Source organism: Pelophylax lessonae (assembly GCF_965119305.1).
Source record: "Pelophylax lessonae genome assembly, chromosome: 6".
NCBI classification, from domain to species: domain Eukaryota; kingdom Metazoa; phylum Chordata; class Amphibia; order Anura; family Ranidae; genus Pelophylax; species Pelophylax lessonae.
Genome location: NC_138773.1, coordinates 249035914 through 249054329, shown reverse-complemented (window position 1 = coordinate 249054329; position 18416 = coordinate 249035914). Strand labels below are relative to the sequence as shown.

Sequence of the window (18416 nt, the reverse complement as noted above, 5' to 3'; positions counted from 1 at the left end):
GATGCTGGGAGGTCTAATAGTGGGCATACCACACACTTTCTGGTATCGTTTTATGCAGCCAGCGGTCAGCTTTCATGTAAAAGCAATCCTAGCAGATAATTAGCCGCTAGACTCATTTTACGAGCAGTGGGAGGGGACTTTCCCCCCTCCTACCGCCTTCCACGGTTTTCTCGGGCTCTCCTGACCCACCTGGTAACCCGAGACAGCAGCCGGTGGTTCCGTCAGGGGACCATAGGGCTGATAGGAGACCATCATGGCTCCAATAATATCTATGGTCTAAGATACCGGAAGCTACGAGCATTTTATGACTTCAGCTTCGTCAGATATAAACAGCGCCATTGGGAAATTGGGAAAGCATCTTATCACACCAATCTTGGTGTGGTCAGATTCTTTAAGGGCAAAGGAGAGATCTAGAGTCCAATAGACCCCAATTTTTTGAATAAAGAGGGCCTGTCATTACTTATTGCTATCATAGGGGATATATAAATTCCCTGTGATAACAATAAAAAAAAAAAAAATGAAAGGGAAGGTGTGAAGATAAAATAAAAAAAAATTCAAGCAGCCCTGTCCCCGCGCGTTTGCATGCAAAGGCGAACACAAGCATCAGGCTGGTGTCATATGTAAACAGCAATTGCACCATGCATGTGAAGTATCGCCGCAAACGTCAGATCAAGGGCAGTAATTCTTGCAGTAGTCCTCCTCTGTAAATATAAGGTGGTAACCTGTGAATGCTTAAAGGCTTTTAAAAATGTATGTAGTTTGTTGCCACTGCAATTTTAAAGCATGTCATTTTTGGTAACTATGTACTTAGCATAAGATCATCTTTTATATTTTACCAACCAATTGGGCAATATATAGTGTATTTGAGCACTAAATTTAAAAAAAGTGTTATTGGTTTTCGGGGTCCAGTACGCTGCTAGACTGCCAAAAAGTCTCACACATGTGGTATCACCGTTCTCAGGAGAAGCAGTAGAATGTATTTTGAGGTGTCATTTCACATATACCCATGGAATATGTGAGCAATACATAATTTAAGTGACAACTTTGTGTAAAAAAAAAAACAAAATTTGTAATTTTCCCGATACTTGTGACAAAATATAAAATATTCCACGGACTTAGCATGCCTCTCAGAAAATAGCTTAGGGTGTCTACTTTCTGAAAAGGGGTAATTTGGGGGGGGGGGGGGCTGTGCTATCTTGGCATTTCATGGCCTCCGAAACTGTAATAGGTAGTGAGGAGTGACATCAACAATTTATGCCCTTAGAAAGCCTGAAGGGAGTGATTGGTTTTCCGAGTCCTGTACGCGGCTAGACTTCCAAAAAATCTCACACATAGGGAATCCCCATACTCTGGAGAAGCAGCAGAATGTATTTTGGGGTGTAATTCCACATATACCCATGGCATGTGTGATCAATATATCATTTAAATTTTTTTTTATCTTTTTTTATTTAATTTTTTTCATTAAATATTTAATGGGCTCAACGTGCCTCTCAGAAAATTCCTTGGAGTGTCTACTTTAGAAAAAGGGATAATTTGTGTTTGTGTGTGTGGGGGGGGGGGGGGGGGTTGTACTGCCCTGCCATTTTAGCACTTCAAGAAATGAGATAGGTAGTCACAAAGTAAAAGCTACGTAAATTCCCGTATATACATCATAGTTTGTAGACGCTATAACTTTTTTGCTAACCAATAAATATACGCTTATTGAGATTTTCTATCAAAGACATGTAGCTAAATACATTTTGGCCTAAATGAAAAAGTGGAAAATTTAATTTTTTTCTCAAAATTTTCTTTTTTTTTTTTGTTTATATCGCGAAAAAATAAAAAATGCAAAGGTGATCAAATACCACCAAAAGAAAGCTCTGTTTGTGGGAAAAAAAGGACGTAAATTTAGTTTGGGTACAGCATTGCATGACCCCACAATTGTCAGTTAAAGTCACGCAGTGCCAAATTGCAAAAAATGGCCTGGTCATTAAGGGGATAAATCCTTTCGGTTCAGAAGTGGTTAACAGACACACCATTGAAACTTACAGTTTTCACGGGCCAGAAGCTACTGTGAGGAGCAATAACCCAATCTACTGGCGTAAAGAAAATACTTTTACAATGAAAATGCCAAAGAAAATGAATTGCCACAGGTATGTGTTTGAGGTGAAATCAATTAATCTGCTTGGTAATGCCTTTAGTGAACTGAAACAAATCAATATTTCATTGGAAAAATAATGAACATTAAAAAATGCTGCATGATAAATCGAGTCTCATACAATGGTTTTGTTACATTGTAATTAATTGCAGCTATTACATGTAGAAAACTTTAAAAAAAAAAAAAATCCTTCCTATTGGACCCCTGATTAACTCCCACTTCCCCCCTGCTAAGTTTTTTTTTTTTTCATTTTATTTTTATTTATTTTTTATTCTTTAACCTTCATAAGTACATTTTACTTTTCTTTTTTTTTTGTTCTTTTGTTATAGCATTGTGTTAAAAAATACAGAATACCTACATTTTATTCATAAATAACTTATTTGTGGTTTGTCACAGAAACATAACTTTAGCATTGTGGTAAGTGGGACAAATCATAGAATAAAATGTGTACTTTTTCTGTATCTACAAAAGCATTTGTTACTTTTAAAACTATCACTCAATACATATAGATCACTAAATATATAGAAATGTGTATTTTTATTATGTTTTCCATTATTGCCTTGAAAAAGACAATAATCTTTACTATGTTTTTTTAAAATAATGTTTTTGCAAAATCAATGTAGGCTGAAATTTGAAATGTAAAAATTACTCTGGCCCATGTGGTGTGAATAGTTGAGAGAATTGAAGTGGACAATGGTTAATGAGAACACCTATAACATTTAACTATTACTAGGGAGGCATGAGGGATGAACATTCGGGGCTGGTTCACATCAGAAAAGAAGTGTTCCATGCGCATTTCTTGCACCACATTCAAAACGCGCTGGCTTTACGTTCTGCTGCAGGTGCCAATACATTGTTATTGGCATCCCAAACGCAGTGTGTATCATGTGCTTTTGTTGAACCGGCCCTTTTAGGAAATGAATTACATATAAATTCAGCTGCCTATAGCGCTGGATCAGTTGATTGTTATGATGTGGTTTGCATTGAAGGTAATTTCTTCTCCATTTTATCATTATATGATTGGTTTGAATTCCCCAGGTTTGTGACAGGATTTTTTAATTGGACCAGAAGTATAGAAATAGCAAAAGAGTTTCCAGCTTGTAAGATCAAAGTCCTAATGATCTGCTCTTATTGTGTAGTGTCTTTACCTTTATATTGTCGGAATGGTTCAGATTGTTAGACAAATCACTCTTATATATGAATACATTTTTTACTGTAAGGATAGAATTGTCAATGCACAATTATATCATACCTTATAGTCCATTTGCTCAGAACAGTTAAACACATAGACCATAATTCCCAACGAGCGGCCCAGATCTTTGGTCGTTTCCGTCTTCCCTGTTCCAGCAGGACCAGAGAGCGCTCCGCTCATAGACAGGTGCAGAGATTGAGTTAACGTTACATAACATCTGAAAATGTATCAGTTTATTCATTAAACATTTTTACACAATTTATTCACTAAATAAATCCCATCCAATATGGGTGAGCTTCAATTTATTTTATTTTCTTCCCCAGGCCACTTTGTTGTGCTACCTTGTATGACGAAATATTACTATACATCGTAAAATTTAAATTAGTGTCTTTTACAGAGCTGAAAGTTTAATTTTCTTTTTTGATGGCCCATGAATCTAAATAGCAAAGAAATCTAAAAAAAAAATGTAAGAATGTTTGGTGGAAGCCATCTCTGACCTACTTTTTTGAATTTTCTGGGTCTTTGGCTGTCATGCTTATCTGACAGCTTCCATTCTTTTAGGTCTTGTTTACACATGCAGTTGTGAGGAGCCATGTTTTTTACCACCCCCCAACTGCTGCCGGTTAAGCTGTAAAGGCAGCAGACAAGGAGTACATGAGGTTTGAGTGTGGTGGTGTGGCTTTTTTTAAGAGGTTGAAACAGGCAGTGAGGAGAGGAAATAACATCTCCTAACTGTCTGCCAAACTACAATGCTCACAAGTGACACAACGCTTGTGTGAACAATTGAGAAAATAAAATGTATGCGACTTGGTCTTATAGAAACACGACTCAGCTGATTTGGTCATTGCTCCGGCTGTGCTGCCACTCCCAACAGGTCAGGGGAACCCAGATAGAACTCCAAAAAGAAAAAAATACAGAGGGTGCACCAGCCTAGCGCATTACTTTTGTAAAAAATTATTTTGATAAAAACATATACATCATACTCACAAAGGTGATGAAAAGACAGGCGAAAATAAAATTGTAAGTCCACCGGAAGTCTCCACTGAGCATAATCCACTGATGCAAACCGTAGTTGGATGAATACCTCCAAATGTGGCTTACACATTTCGGGGGTGTCCCCCCCTTCCACAGAGTGTGTGTACAAACCTTTAGAGTCACTAACCCTAAACAGGAAATGCATATCAGGAGTACTAATTTCACTCTGACATTCTAATCTGCAGTCTTGTTTTGGATCAGGGAGTTTGAAAGTACCGAAGCTGAACGATCAACATGACAACCAAGCAACTAGCATTTCCAAAAAAAAGACCAGCAAAGGTCAGCCTCCATATTTCCTTAAATGTAGATTTCCTTTAAAGGTAAAAAAAAACAATGGGAAATATGCCTGATTCTCACCCAATAATTTTGCTACCCCAAGCCTGTGTGGCTCTGCCACAAATTTGAGCCTAATTACTTAAGAGTATTTAATTAAATCATTCTCCAGAGCTTTTAACTGGATATAAAGAAAATAGGAGGCGCTATATAAATTTGTATAATTTAGACAATAGTAATGTCACACTGGCCCTTATCTGTGGGGTTGATTTACTAAAACTGGAGAGTACAAAATCTGGTGCGGCTGTACATGGTAGCCAATCGGTTTAAAACTTCAGCTTGTTCAATTAAGCTTTGACAAAAGAAAACCTGGAAGCTGATTGGTTTCTATGCAGAGCTGCACCAGATTTAACACTCTCCAGTTTTAGTAAATTAACTCCACAGTGTGTCCCAGGAATATATTTTCTTATACAGCTTGCACTGCACAGAGCAGCCGTGCATTCTGCTGTATTTTACAGCACCAGAAAAATGTGCAGTGCCTGAACATTACATTGCTTTTAATGAAGCCTGTTTTCAGCAATGCTATTTGTAGCAAAGTGTTGGAAATAATTCCTGCATGATGCATTTTGGGTGTGTTGATCTGCAAAATGCAGAAAAAAGGAAAACTTTTTATGGACTGCCCATAAAGGCATTGTTTGCTAGCAACCCTGTTTCTGACAAAGAGGTGCGATTCCCATGCAAAGTATTCTGCAACTGTGTGCTGCTGTGTCAACTTCTGAAAGGCTTAAAAAATTGGTGAAATATTACCAAATTAAAAAAAAATACACTTAGATGGGTAAGAAATTATTTTTGTATAATATAAAGGGGTCCCAATCTAAATTTACTCTAACTCTACTATTTCTAGAAATACTTAGATACAGATAGTTACATTGAAAATGTCTGTCTTTTCACAGAAACAGTAATAAAATAGATGTTCTATTTGTACATCTATTGAAATGCACAAGTCCTAGAAATACTGCTTTACATTACTTCTGTAACTAAAAAGGTAGCTATTCAATCCGCACCTATCAGTGAGAGGTGTGATCACCAGACGAGGTGTGTTACCGAGATATTCATAGGAATAATGGAACTGAGCATCACAGATATTAACAAAACACTCCTTGGTGCCTTCATCCCACCGGTGCCGCAATTGTGACAGCCAAGCAAAAGCCTGCCCATTGGACACCTGCAATAAATAAACAAATAAATAAAATACTTTACAACATTTATAACAGATACAGTAATATAGAAAAGTCCCAAACCCCCATGTCAGTGTCTTAACACTATTCAGATATAGCAAATAAAGGCAATCAAAGTAGTAAACTTATATGCCTAGAAGTATATTCTTAAAAAGCTAAACTGAACAGATGCTCGTTTTCAGAAGGATTGGACCCATTCACACTGCAACTGAGACTTTTCACTACTATTCTTGCAATAGGAAAGCAGGTAATATATTTTATTTAACAGCTCTGTAGTGCTTGATACCTGTATGTCACAGCACTGCAGCCATTCCTGTCTTGGTGGTGACACACACACTCATGCATGGGATCCAACATACATTAGCATTACCAATCATCGGTTACTGAGTCTCCTAAGGGGAATATCTTACCGATCTTAGTTTTCCCATTTAAAAATTTTTGTGCTTTTGAGCATGTCTTTATTCCCATCCGTTCCAATTTAGCTGTGCTTTTGACTCAGTTTTAGCTTTAAATTTGGATCTCATGGCTGGCTTTTTCAAATTTCTATTGTATTAGACTAACCCAGCTTGGCAGCTGACACTGTAGCATCTCATCTCCTGTATCTTTCCATCTAGTTATGACTTTTATTCACTGAAAATGTATGTTATAGTATTGGCCTTTGGCCTTTTTGGGGTTTTTCAACTGTCTCACTTATCAGCTTCCTGTTACTACTAGGGAATAGGGAAAAACTACCTTTAGACTTTTACCCAACATAACACATTCACACACCTGAGCAGAGATTAGGGCCCTTTCACGCTTATGTGTTTTTCCTGTGTTCCCTTTCAAGTAATATACAAGAAAAATGTTTCCCTTTAACCCCATTAAGACTGCCCGTCACAGATTTACTGCGGCAGCCTGCCTCTTCTACGTGAACAGACATAGCCTGTGGTGCTGGGGGGGCGAGCGCGCGCCACTGGCCGCACTTTTGCTGATGCACAGGGCCACCGGGCACCCGCGATCGCCTACCGCTGAGAGAGAAGACCGGTCAGCTGTTGTAAACAAAGCTGACAGCTCTTCTCTCTGAAATGATCACAGAGCCCCTGTGATCCTTCTATATAGGATCACAGGTCTCTGTGGTAATTTCACAAGCCCATCCCCCCACAGTTAGAAAGCACCCCCTAGGCTCACACTTAACTCTTTGATCACCCCCTAGGTTAACCCCTTCCCTGCCAATGTCATTATTACAGTAACAGTGCATATTTTTAGCACTGATTACTGTAGTAATGTAACTGGTCTCCCCAAAAGTGTCACAAATATCAGTTAGGGGTCCGATCTGTCCGCCGCAATGTCGCAGTCCCGCTAAAAATCGCAGATCACCGCCATTACTAGTAAAAAAAAATGATATCAATCTTTTGTGAAGGTATTCACCGTCACTGGAAGTGAAAAAAACAGATACTTAATGGTTTGAATTGCTTCAAATGGGACAGTAATATTTGTCAGAAATATTTTCATGTAGAAATATGAAGATTTATTCCCACTTTACACTGGGAGACTTAGACTGTTATAGACATTGCCATGAAGTCTGCCTCCTAGATAATGTGTATTCTGTGTGCTTGTCTGTGAGAGAGACACACAGACTGCCATTGAAAGGCTTACCTATTGTTTGTGTATTGAAATGGAATGTGGATTGTGTCTGTCCTATTGTTAAATGTTAATGACATTGTTCTGTCCAGATGGCTAGATAATTAGTTTAGTTCCTGTATACACCTTCATCTGCATATGATACTGTAATCAGTGAGAGGGGAGGGATTGTGTACACTGTATGGGAATCACTGAGTGTAAAACTCTGTTTCTATTGGATTGTGAATGTCATGTCCTGTCCCCAACAAGGTCCACCTGGGCGGTAACCTTGTGGGGGAAAAATGTATAAAAGAGCAGCTGTACCATTAAAGTTTTGAATTCTATTTAGCCCTCATTCTAGAGTCCTGTCTCTCATTGGGGGGGGGCTGCTACAAGGGATTGCTATGCTCTTCATTCTCCCTTGGATAATCACTAAGCTCTTGTAAGAGCTTGTGTAAGAGCTTGTTCTTGCTTCACTCTCTGGGGAAAGAGAGGTTTACCCACGGGAACCTGGAGCCTTCTCGTAGGTCCAGGGTGGGTAGGAGACGGTGAGAACCCAACCAAGCTGCGGCGGTTCATGGGGTCTGATGTGGTTATGGTGTCTGGTGGAGTGCTTGGAGCCCTCAGGAAGCACTAGGAGCATCCGTCACCTGAGGTACCCAGTTGGGGTGCCGGTTGATCCATTACATCTTTCCCCTAGTTTGTAGATTCGATAACTTTTGTGCAAACCAATGAAAATACGCTTATTGCAATTTTTTTTTTACCAAAAATATGTAGCAGAATACAATAAGGGGGCAAATCCTTCAAGTCCAGAACTGGTTAAATCCTATGGGACTCTCCAAATCACTGCACTGGGGGTGCGGTGCATTTTTAAAAGTCCTGCATGCTGCAACTTTGGTGCAGTTTTCAAATGAATGGAAAACGCATCAAAAACATTTTGCTTTTTTCTTTTGTTTTTGAGTCAGGTGCAGGCAATCAGAAAATGCACTGGAAATTCATCTAAAATGCAGCAGAGTAGTGTGAAAGACAAAGCACATCAGGTTGCTCTGAAAGTTGTCTGCAGCAGGTAGGCGGCACTGCAGCAGCTGTTGGAACTTTTATGTTGATTTACTAAAACTGGAGAGTGTAAAATCTGGTGCAAGTGTGCATAGAAACCAATCAGCTTCCAGGTATTTTTGTCAAATTGTAACTGAACAAACTGAAGTTAGAAACTTATTGGCTGCCATGCACAGATGCACCAGATTGTGCATTCTCATGTTTTTGTAAATAAACCCCTGTATGTTTAATGAAGGAACAATTGTGTAGGCTATAAACTTTGTCTGCTTATTATGACAAGCTCAGCTGTTTGGGGTACAATCTAGTTTTAAAATTCTGCAATGTCTGCAAACGCCCAATGCTGAAAGCCATTAACTATTTAAATAATTCTCCAAATAGGCAACAGTTTTCCTAAATTCAAAACAGGATTATTTGAAAGCTAGTATTAACCAAAAATACTCACTATTCTCTAAGGATTTTCCAAACAGAATACAGATACTGAATAGGAAAAGGTATACTGTATATTGTCATCAGACATCTGACATGAAGTTTCTTTCAGTTGCAAAAATGTATATTTTTTGTTCCAGAGCCACTATTTAAATGTCACCACCTTTCCGATACAGTGTGACTTAGCATGGTTCAGTAGCAGACATTACTATATAATGTGGTTACTCTACAGCTCATTGCAGCGCTCTTTCCAGCTTGGCCCTTGTGTCATGGCAGCTAAGTTCTAAAATTATGACGGCATTTACAAGCTGCCAAGAAGGCATTTGTGGACTGCCAGCTCAAAATGTACTATACCAAACACTGATAATCCTTGATATTTCACAATAAAGGGCACATTTTATCTCTCATTTTTATGTCAGATTCTGAATGCTTTAACACTGAAACAGTCTTCCCCTTTGTTAGTAGCAATGATCTGTATTATCATATTTCCTGGTCTGTAAATTGCCTAAAAAGTCAAGCATCATGGAAAACAACTGACAATAGGTGAATTAAACAGAATATGTGCAATAATGTGGACTGACAGAGAGGTTTCTAAACAGGTTAGTTTTGTAATTTTAAACTATATTATAGTTTTGAAAAAAACAACATTCTGTTAAAGAAAAAATGTGGGAGAAGTAGGAAGTGCCTTTTTTATTATAAGGCTTCTAGGGTAATTGAAAAGGTGAATATTAAACTCTGCCCACTCCCACTCCAATTAACCTCTTCTCAGTCACAGCAAATCTAGCTGTTTTATAATGTGGAAAATCAACTGCTAATCACTTTGTATCTAAATTATGCATTAACACACAAATGGCACTTTTTATTTTCCTGGATACACATTTGGCTTTATTTTGGTGCTATATTTTATTATTGAACATCTTATTTTATAATTACTATTTATATAAGAAATAATATAAAAAATATTTTTTCCTAAAAAAATTTGAACAACTGTTTTTGCTGGTTAGATGCAATTCTAAAATATTCACCTGTTTGTTCTGCTTAAATGGTCACCAAACATGTGCAATTCCCCTTCTGTTTATTACTTGGATTCAAAGCTGGCATGCACATTTGACTTTATTTTACATGAAAGACTATACGAAAAAAGCTCTATGATTCTGCTAAAATTGGCCCTACTATGTATGTATGAATGTGAGTTAGGGACCTTAGATTGTACACTCCTTGAGGGCAGGGACTGATGTGAATGTGTAATGTATATGTAAAAGTGCTGCGTAAATTGACAGCGCTATATAAGTACCTGAAATAATAATACATAAATAAATAGTTTCAGTTTATACACCAACTATTATTTTTATATGCAACTTAATATGTAAATTTTATTTTATTAATCCATTTTTTCCAACAACTGAAGTTTTTGAGTGTTTTTTTTTTTTTAAATACAAGATACAAAAACAAATAAACACTTCTGTATGTTGGATTGTAAATTAGCTAATAAGCTTGTAAAAAAAACAAAAAAAAAAGCTCTAAAACTAAACCTTTTACAGTTTGCAGAGTTATCCTAGCCCTGTGTTTATTTATTGCTAACAAAACAAATAAAGTTTTATATCAAAAGTGATATAGTGAAAAATATTTTTAACAGATTGCTTTTCTACGTACAGATTGCTGGCCAATTAAAGCACTCTCTAAATGGCAACAGCTCTAGTTGCTTCCTTGCAAAATAGCTTGGACTTCAGCTGTCAGAAATAGAATTGGGAGCACATGCAGTAGTACACATCATATGACAATAATGGGGTTAAAAGAAAGTGCATGTTGTACTGCTAAGCATTTAAATGTCCCCTTCCTGACATTATTAGTAAATTCCTATATGTAAAACAATACCACAATCTTTACAGTGATTAAAAGCTTAAAGCCCCGTACACACGCACCGATTGTTGGCCGTAAATTTTCGGCCAACGTCCGATCGGCCGATTGTCGGCTTGTTAGTATGATGCTTCCGACTGCGACTTTTCGGCCGAACAAAATCTGGTGTGCATGCTATAAAATTTTTGTTGTCCGTCACAAGAACAGCCGATTGTTCGTCAGTCAGTACAGATTTTGGCCGACAAAAGTCAGATGAGCAAGACTGGGCATGCTCAGAGAAGAAAAAACACACAGAAAGTAGACCAGAACATGACATCACTTCTGCAGTTGGTTGTTGTTGGCCGACAAAATTCGTGTGCAGTCTAGAGCACTTTTCAACCAACACAACAACACTGGACAAAAGACGGCCGATCGGTCGGCCAACAATCAGTGCGTGTGTACGGGGCTTTACACTGCCCCAGCCCGTTCAGGGCTTTGTGGTAGTTTGATTCTCTGTCTGTGGACTGCCACTAGACACAGGTTCCCATTTATAAGTAGTAATAGAATGCTGGTCAACGGGTGGTTATTTGGAGGGAGGAAAGGGGCATTAGAACTGTTCTCCATATTGGACTAGTAAACGGTCCTTTAGACAACTTCTTATCAATTACTATTAATCACAGCTAAATTACTCTCAAAGTAGGTTTTCCTGTATTCATTTATTTCGGGTTCTGATGTAGCTCATAAATGTTTAACTTTTTTTCAAGCTAGGACACAATAGACCCAACAGAATATAAAGCTGTATAATCAGTTTGTTAGTAAAAAGGATAGAGACCCTGAAATTAAAAGTGCAAACTCGCTTGATCATAGATTACTCTGTTTTATTTTAGCAGTGGAGAAACTTGCATAAATCAGTTGTTAGAAAGTATAATTAAGGTTAGTTATTACAAGTCAGGTTATGCCACTATATGGAAAAACTTTTTCAGGAGTACATTTAAAGACCTGGATGCTATGTGAATGTCTGCTTGTATATGGGAGAAAATTTGAGGAAAATGGAGCAGTCCAGAAGTCTTGAGACTCATTTTTGATCACAGAAGCAACCAATTTAATTTAGTTATTATACAGTCATTATCCTAAGACTGAAATTCCATTAAGCTTCTTGTGCAACATGAAAAATTATAAAATAATTTTATATGTAAGCAAATGAAGTAACTTGCTTTCCTTGTCTTAAGTTAAGAAAAGTATTTATTAACATGAATTGTTTTCCAGAACAATATCACAGAAGCAAAAATGAATACGGCTGTCATGTTAAAAAGTTGCAAATCCAATTACTGGCATAATCCTTAAACATTTAGACAATTCTTTTTTTTCTGTGAAAATTTGCCAATTCTTGAAGTCATAAATATAATTGTCTAGATGTGAATGTAGGAATGTAACAAAAAAAATTACTCCATCAAAACATTCTGTCACTTTTACACATAGGCAGGGGCGAGCTTTTCAACAAATGAAATTATTCTTTATTTCATGCTTTTAAAAATGCATTAGGGTAATTGCTCTGCATTAAATTACCTTCTGTGCAATAAGCTTGGCTACCACATCTCTCGCATGAACATCAATTGTGCATATTGTCATGATCTTCTGACGCACCCCAGGGGTAAGTTCCCCTAACAGCATGTTTATAAGGGCATTCAGCTGAGCAATCTGCAAAATAATTATATTCAGATGAGATATTAAACTCAGTAGAATAAAATCTATCATGCATAAAGTGCTAAATGCATCTGTGAAATGTATCGCGCCTTTGACAAGACATGCATTGTTGTTCCCATCAAAACAAACAACTTTTCAAAATTGTGCCATTAACTAGCGCATTTCACTTTAAGAAAAAAAAAAGGAATTTAAGTATGCAAATAATTATACATATTTGGGGTTTTAAACCTTAGAACTTTTCTCTTACAACATTTAGGTCAAAGTGACTAATTTTCATCCATTTTCCTATGTTAAGGTATAGAGCGAAGGCTTTTAAAAATGGACGGTTTTTAAAAGTGATGCTGGATGTGGGATAATTTGCATTCTATTGCCCATAATCCCTTGCTGTGCTATGCAAATATATATTATTTGAGTCCATTAGTTGGAATATATCAATGGAGTGGAGCTATTGTACAATATTATGAAAGGGGTCTAGAGCCTATTTCATTTCACTTGTACTGCTGAGATGCCACCAGTGTTACTTTATGCAGTTTGCAACTTAAAATTTAAAACTTCAGTTTTACCTGTTACTGCACATGAGTGATATCCTATAGAACATAAAAATGATATTGTATATATTCCAAAAAAATAGATAAACGATAAACCTAATTACATTTTTACAGTTCTACAAATTTAATGGCATGAAAAAGTCAAGCAAAGGAAAAAGGAAAAGTAAGAAACCCCTTTAGTTTTTTTTTTTGTCATCTGTGTTCTATTGGGTACATTTCTATGCTTACAGTGGGGATCAAAAGTTTGGGCACCCCAGGTAAAAATTTGTATTAATGTGCATAAAGAAGCCAAAGAAAGATGGAAAAATCTCCAAAAGGCATCAAATTACAGATTGGACATTCTTATAATATGTCAACAAAAGTTAGATTTTATTACCATCATTGACACTTTCAAAATTACAGAAAACAAAAAAATGGCGTCTGCAAAAGTTTGGGCACCCTGCAGAATTTATAGCATACACTGCCCCCTTTGCAAGGCTGAGACTAGGGCTGCGCATCTTCACTTACCTCATGATTCGATTCGATTACGATTATTAAGGCAACGATTCGATACGATTCGATTCCGCGATGCATCACGATGCATCACGATTACTGCCCACAATGTGCCCAATGCCCCTTTTAGGGAAGGGTCCCCATAGAATCTAAAAGGGGATCTATGAGGACCCTTTTCTAAAAGGGGATCTATGGGGACCCTGCTCTAAAGGGGGATCTATGGGGACCCTGCTCTAAAGGGAGATCTATGGGGACCCTGCTCTAAAGGAGATCTATGGGGAGCCTGGGCCTGCCCTAAAGGGGATCCAGGGGAACTGAGCTCTAAAGGGGGATCTATGGGGACCCTGCTCTAAAGGGGATCTATGGAATAGATCCCCTTTAGTGCAGGGTCGCCATAGATCCCCTTTAGAGCAGGCCAGCGTCCCCCAGAGATCCCCCTTTGGTAGAGCAGTTCCCCCCATAGATCCCCCTTTAGTAGAGCAGGTCCCCTCATAGATCCCCCTTTAGAGCAGGCCACATAGGGTCCTCCATATATTCCCTTTAGAGCAAACAAGGCACTAGGCAGGGTCCCCCACTTCTCCTTTAATTATCCATTCCAATTTTAAAGTCTAGAATCGCTGTTATAGGAGGATACTCCCAATGCAGAATGAATGAAGAGTTGATTTACTCACGTGACGTCTCTTATGAGAAGCTGGAACCCGGGCGGGCTGGGGCATGCTGCGCACTGCTGAGACCGATCATGGCAGGCATGGGCATCAGGTAAGAAGAGTTACCTGATGCTAGTTGTAGTACCGTAGGCCCTGGTAAGGAGGAATGCTGGGCTCTGTAGCCCCCTAATTGTAGTAAAACAGGCCCTGGTAAGGAGGAATGCTGGGCTCTGTAGTGCCCCTAGTTGTAGTATAGTAGCCTACTACAGTATACAACAACTAGGGGCACTACAGAGCCCAGCATTCCTCCTTACCAGGGTCTGTTATACTACAACTAGGGGGACTACAGAGTCCAGCATTCCTCCTTACCAGGGCCTACTGTACTACAACTAGGGGAACTACAGAGCCCAACATTCCTCCTTACCAGAGCCTGCTATTAGCAGGCTCTGGTAAGGAGGAATGCTGGGCTCTGTAGTCCCCCTAGTTGTAGTATAACAGGCCCTGGTAAGGAGGAATGCTGGGCTCTGTAGTGCCCCTAGTTGCATTATAGCAGGCCCTGGTAAGGAGGAATGCTAGGCTCTGTAGTCCCCCCTAGTTGTAGTACAACAGGCCCTGGTAAGGAGTAATGCTGGGCTCTGTAGTGCCCCGACTTACCAGGAAGCAGAGCTGCAGCCAGTTGTGGATGAAGTAGAAGTAGGTGTATGGAGTAGGGCTCGGACAGGTCCCGGGTGATGAGCCTCATGATGTCGGGCATTTGGAGCTCGGACTCGTAGCGGATATCATGCACGGTACAGGCGGAAAGCAAGGTGGGCAGGGCCTCCTTGGCCAGTCCGTGGGTCGGGGGGCAGTTTGCTCTGCAGGCTCTGCTCTCCTCCTCTCCTCTCCCTCGAGGAGCTCCGTGTTCCACAAGCCCGGCCGCCACTTTCATCAAGCGCCAGCGCTGCCCACCCCCGGAAGTGACGTTATTAGCTAATAGATTTTGCAGTCACCCCGAATCTATGCAGAATGCGAAGGGTCGCATCGCGATGCATCGATTCGGCGATTATATTCCGCAGGCCTAGCTAAGACCTGTCAGTGTCATGGATTGTTCTCAATCATCGTCTGGGAAGACCAGGTGATGTCAATCTCAAAGGTTTTAAATGCCCAGACTAATCTGACCTTGCCCCAACAATCAGCATCATGGGATCTTCTAAGAAATTGTCTAGAAAACTGAAACTGAAAATAGTTGACTCTCACAAAGCTGGAGAAGGCTATAAGAAGATAGCAAAGCGTTTTCAGATGTCAATATCCTCTGTTCGGAATGTAATTAAGAAATGGCAGTCATCAGGAAAAGTGGAAGTTAAAGCTAGATCTGGAAGACCAAGAAAAATATCAGACAGAACAGCTCGCAGGATTGTGAGAAAAACAATTCAAAACCCACGTTTGACTGCACGGTCCCTCCAGAAAGATCTGGCAGACACTGGAGTTGCGGTACACTATTCCACTATAAAGAGATACTTGTACAAATATGGTCTTCATGGAAGAGTCATCAGAAGAAAACCTCTTCTACGTCCTCACCACAAAAATCAGCGTTTGAACTTTGCAAATGAACATATAGACAAGCCTGATGCATTTTGGAAACAAGTTCTGTGGACCGATGAGGTTAAAATTGAACTTTTTTGCCGGAATGAGCAAAGGTACATTTGAAGAAGAAAGGGCACAGAATTTAATGAAAAGAACCTCTGTCCAACTGTTACGCATGGGGGTGGTTCAATCATGCTTTGGGGTTGTATTGCAGCCAGTGGCACAGGGAACATCTCACGAGTAGAAGGAAAAATGGATTCAATACAATTTCAGAAAATTTTGGATGGTAACTTGATGCCATCTGTGAAAAAGCTGAAGTTAAAGAGAGGATGGCTTCTACAAATGGATAATGATCCTAAACACACCTCAAAATCCACGGGTGATTACATCAAGAGGCGTAAACTGAAGGTTTTGCCATGGCCTTCACAATCCCCTGACCTCAACATAATTGAAAATCTATGGATAGACCTTAAAAGAGCAGTGCGTGACAGACAGCCCAGAAATCTCAAAGAACTGGACACTTTTGTAAGGAACAATGGGCAAAGATACCTCAAACAAGAATTGAAAGACTCTTGGCTGGCTACAAAAAGCGTTTACAAGCTGTGATACTTGCCAAAGGGGGCAGTACAAGATATTAACTCTGCAGGGTGCCGAAACTTTTGCAGACGCCATTTTTTTTGTTTTCTGTTATTTTGAAAGTGTAAATGATGGAAATAAAATCTAACTTTTGTTGACATATTATAAGAATGTCTAATCTGTAATTTGATGCCTTTTGGAGATTTTTCCATCTTTCCTTGGCTTCTTTATGCACATTAATACAAATGTTTACCTGGGGTGCCCAAACTTTCGATCCCCACTGTACTTTCTGCCTTGTAGACACAATAGGAAGTGAGAGGAAACCTCCCAAAAATGAGTTTAATGTCCTCTTGGACACTTGCCACCAGAAATGTGTCCTCAAATAATGGAAAAAATAAAATAAAAATGGTGCCTCCAATAAAACATGCTAATTACCTTGGTGTGCAGCTGCCATAAATTTTTTGATGTGTGCCAAAAAAAATGTAAATTAATTGTATTTGAGGCGCTAGCTTAAGTACCAATATGTGATCACATAAACAACATATACATACAGTACAGTATCTCACAAAAGTGAGCACACCCCTCACATTTTTGTAGATATTTTATTATATCTTTTCATGTGACAACACTGAAGAAATTACACTTTGCTACAATGTAAAGTAGTGAGTGTACAGCTTGTATAACAGTGTAAATTTGCTGTCCCCCTCAAAATAACTCAACACAGCCATTAATGTCTAAACCGCAAGCAACAAAAGTGAGTACACCCCTAAATGAAAATGTCCACAATTAGCCGTTTTCTCTCCTCGGTGTCATGTGACTCATTAGTGTTACAAGGTCTCAGGTGTGAATGGGAAGCAGGTGTGGTAAATTTGGTGTTATCACTCTCACTCTCTCATATTGGTCACTTGAAGTTCAACATGGCACCTCACGGCAAAGAACTCTCTGAGGATCTGAAAAAAAGGATTATTGCTCTACATAAAGATGGCCTAGGCTACAAGAAGATTTCCAAGACCCTGAAACTGAGCTGCAGCACGGTGGCCTAGACCATACAGCGGTTTAACAGGACAGGTTCCACTCAGAACAGGCCTCGCCATGGTCGACCAAAGAGGTTGAGTGCACGTGCTCAGCGTTATATCCCGAGGTTGTCTTTGGGAAATAGACGTATGTGTGCTGCCAGTATTGCTGCAGAGGTTGAAGGGGTGGGGGATCAGATCATATGCCCCACACTGCATCAAATTGGTCTGCATGGCTGTCGTCCCAGAAGGAACCCTCTTCTAAAGATGATACACAAGAAAGCCCGCAAACAGTTTGCTGAAGACAATGACAAAATGATCTGCGAGCTTCTATGGGTATATTGAGGGTATGCCGCTAGCACTAATCCCAATGCGCAAATGTGAACTATGAGTTCACAAACTGCAAAAAAGTGTAAACAATTCAGATGTGTTTTCAGAAGTGAAAATAAATAAGATTTTCAGAAGTGAAAATAAATAAATAAATTAAGTACTGTGCAGATATGTAATGTGGATACTAAATCTACTTTGTCTATACACACTAATTAAATAGTATCCTTATATCACTTTAACGATGACTAGCAAATTCAACATATATAAATAAAGTGCTGTGAAAATATACAATGTTAAATCCAGTTGTGCATACAAAAATAATCAGAAGTATCCTTATTACACATGAAGACAATCAATACAATGTGTAATCCTATTGATAGTATCCAAATTCAAATAATAATGATACAATGAAAAAAGTCCTCTAATAATAAACAAAGTACTGAATCGGTAGTATCTGTGATTAAATAGTTGATAACCGTGATCATAATTTTGAGAAACAGGTCCCAATCACCAGTGCTAAAATTTCCAAAAATATGATTCAATGTGCCCCCTCTACATATGTGACCCCCCTTTAGGGGGGTATCTCACCTTAGGTGCGGCTAAACTTGGTCAAAAAGAGCTTCAGATAATCCTTAGGGATGCTGAATGGTTTCTCTCCTTCACCTTAAAAGCTCCCAGCGGGTCTGTATCACTCTTGAGTGACTCACATGTATGGGAAAAACGTTCCATAGTGCAAGTATTGTTTTTAAAA

The 18416-nt window shown here is 38.9% G+C and overlaps 1 protein-coding gene across 1 annotated transcript in view; it reads right to left on the bottom strand.

Moving 5' to 3' along the window:
- Positions 1-18416, bottom strand: part of LOC309558730 (dynein axonemal heavy chain 11-like) — a gene marked incomplete at both ends in the record, with an annotated part of 1130439 nt that overhangs the window by 740800 nt on the left and 371223 nt on the right. Inside the window, 3 exons of the mRNA XM_082261779.1 lie at positions 3390-3546; positions 5702-5862; positions 12359-12490. Of these exons, the coding sequence (XP_082117905.1) occupies positions 3390-3546; positions 5702-5862; positions 12359-12490 (450 nt within the window). The remainder of the gene's footprint in view (positions 1-3389; positions 3547-5701; positions 5863-12358; positions 12491-18416) is intronic.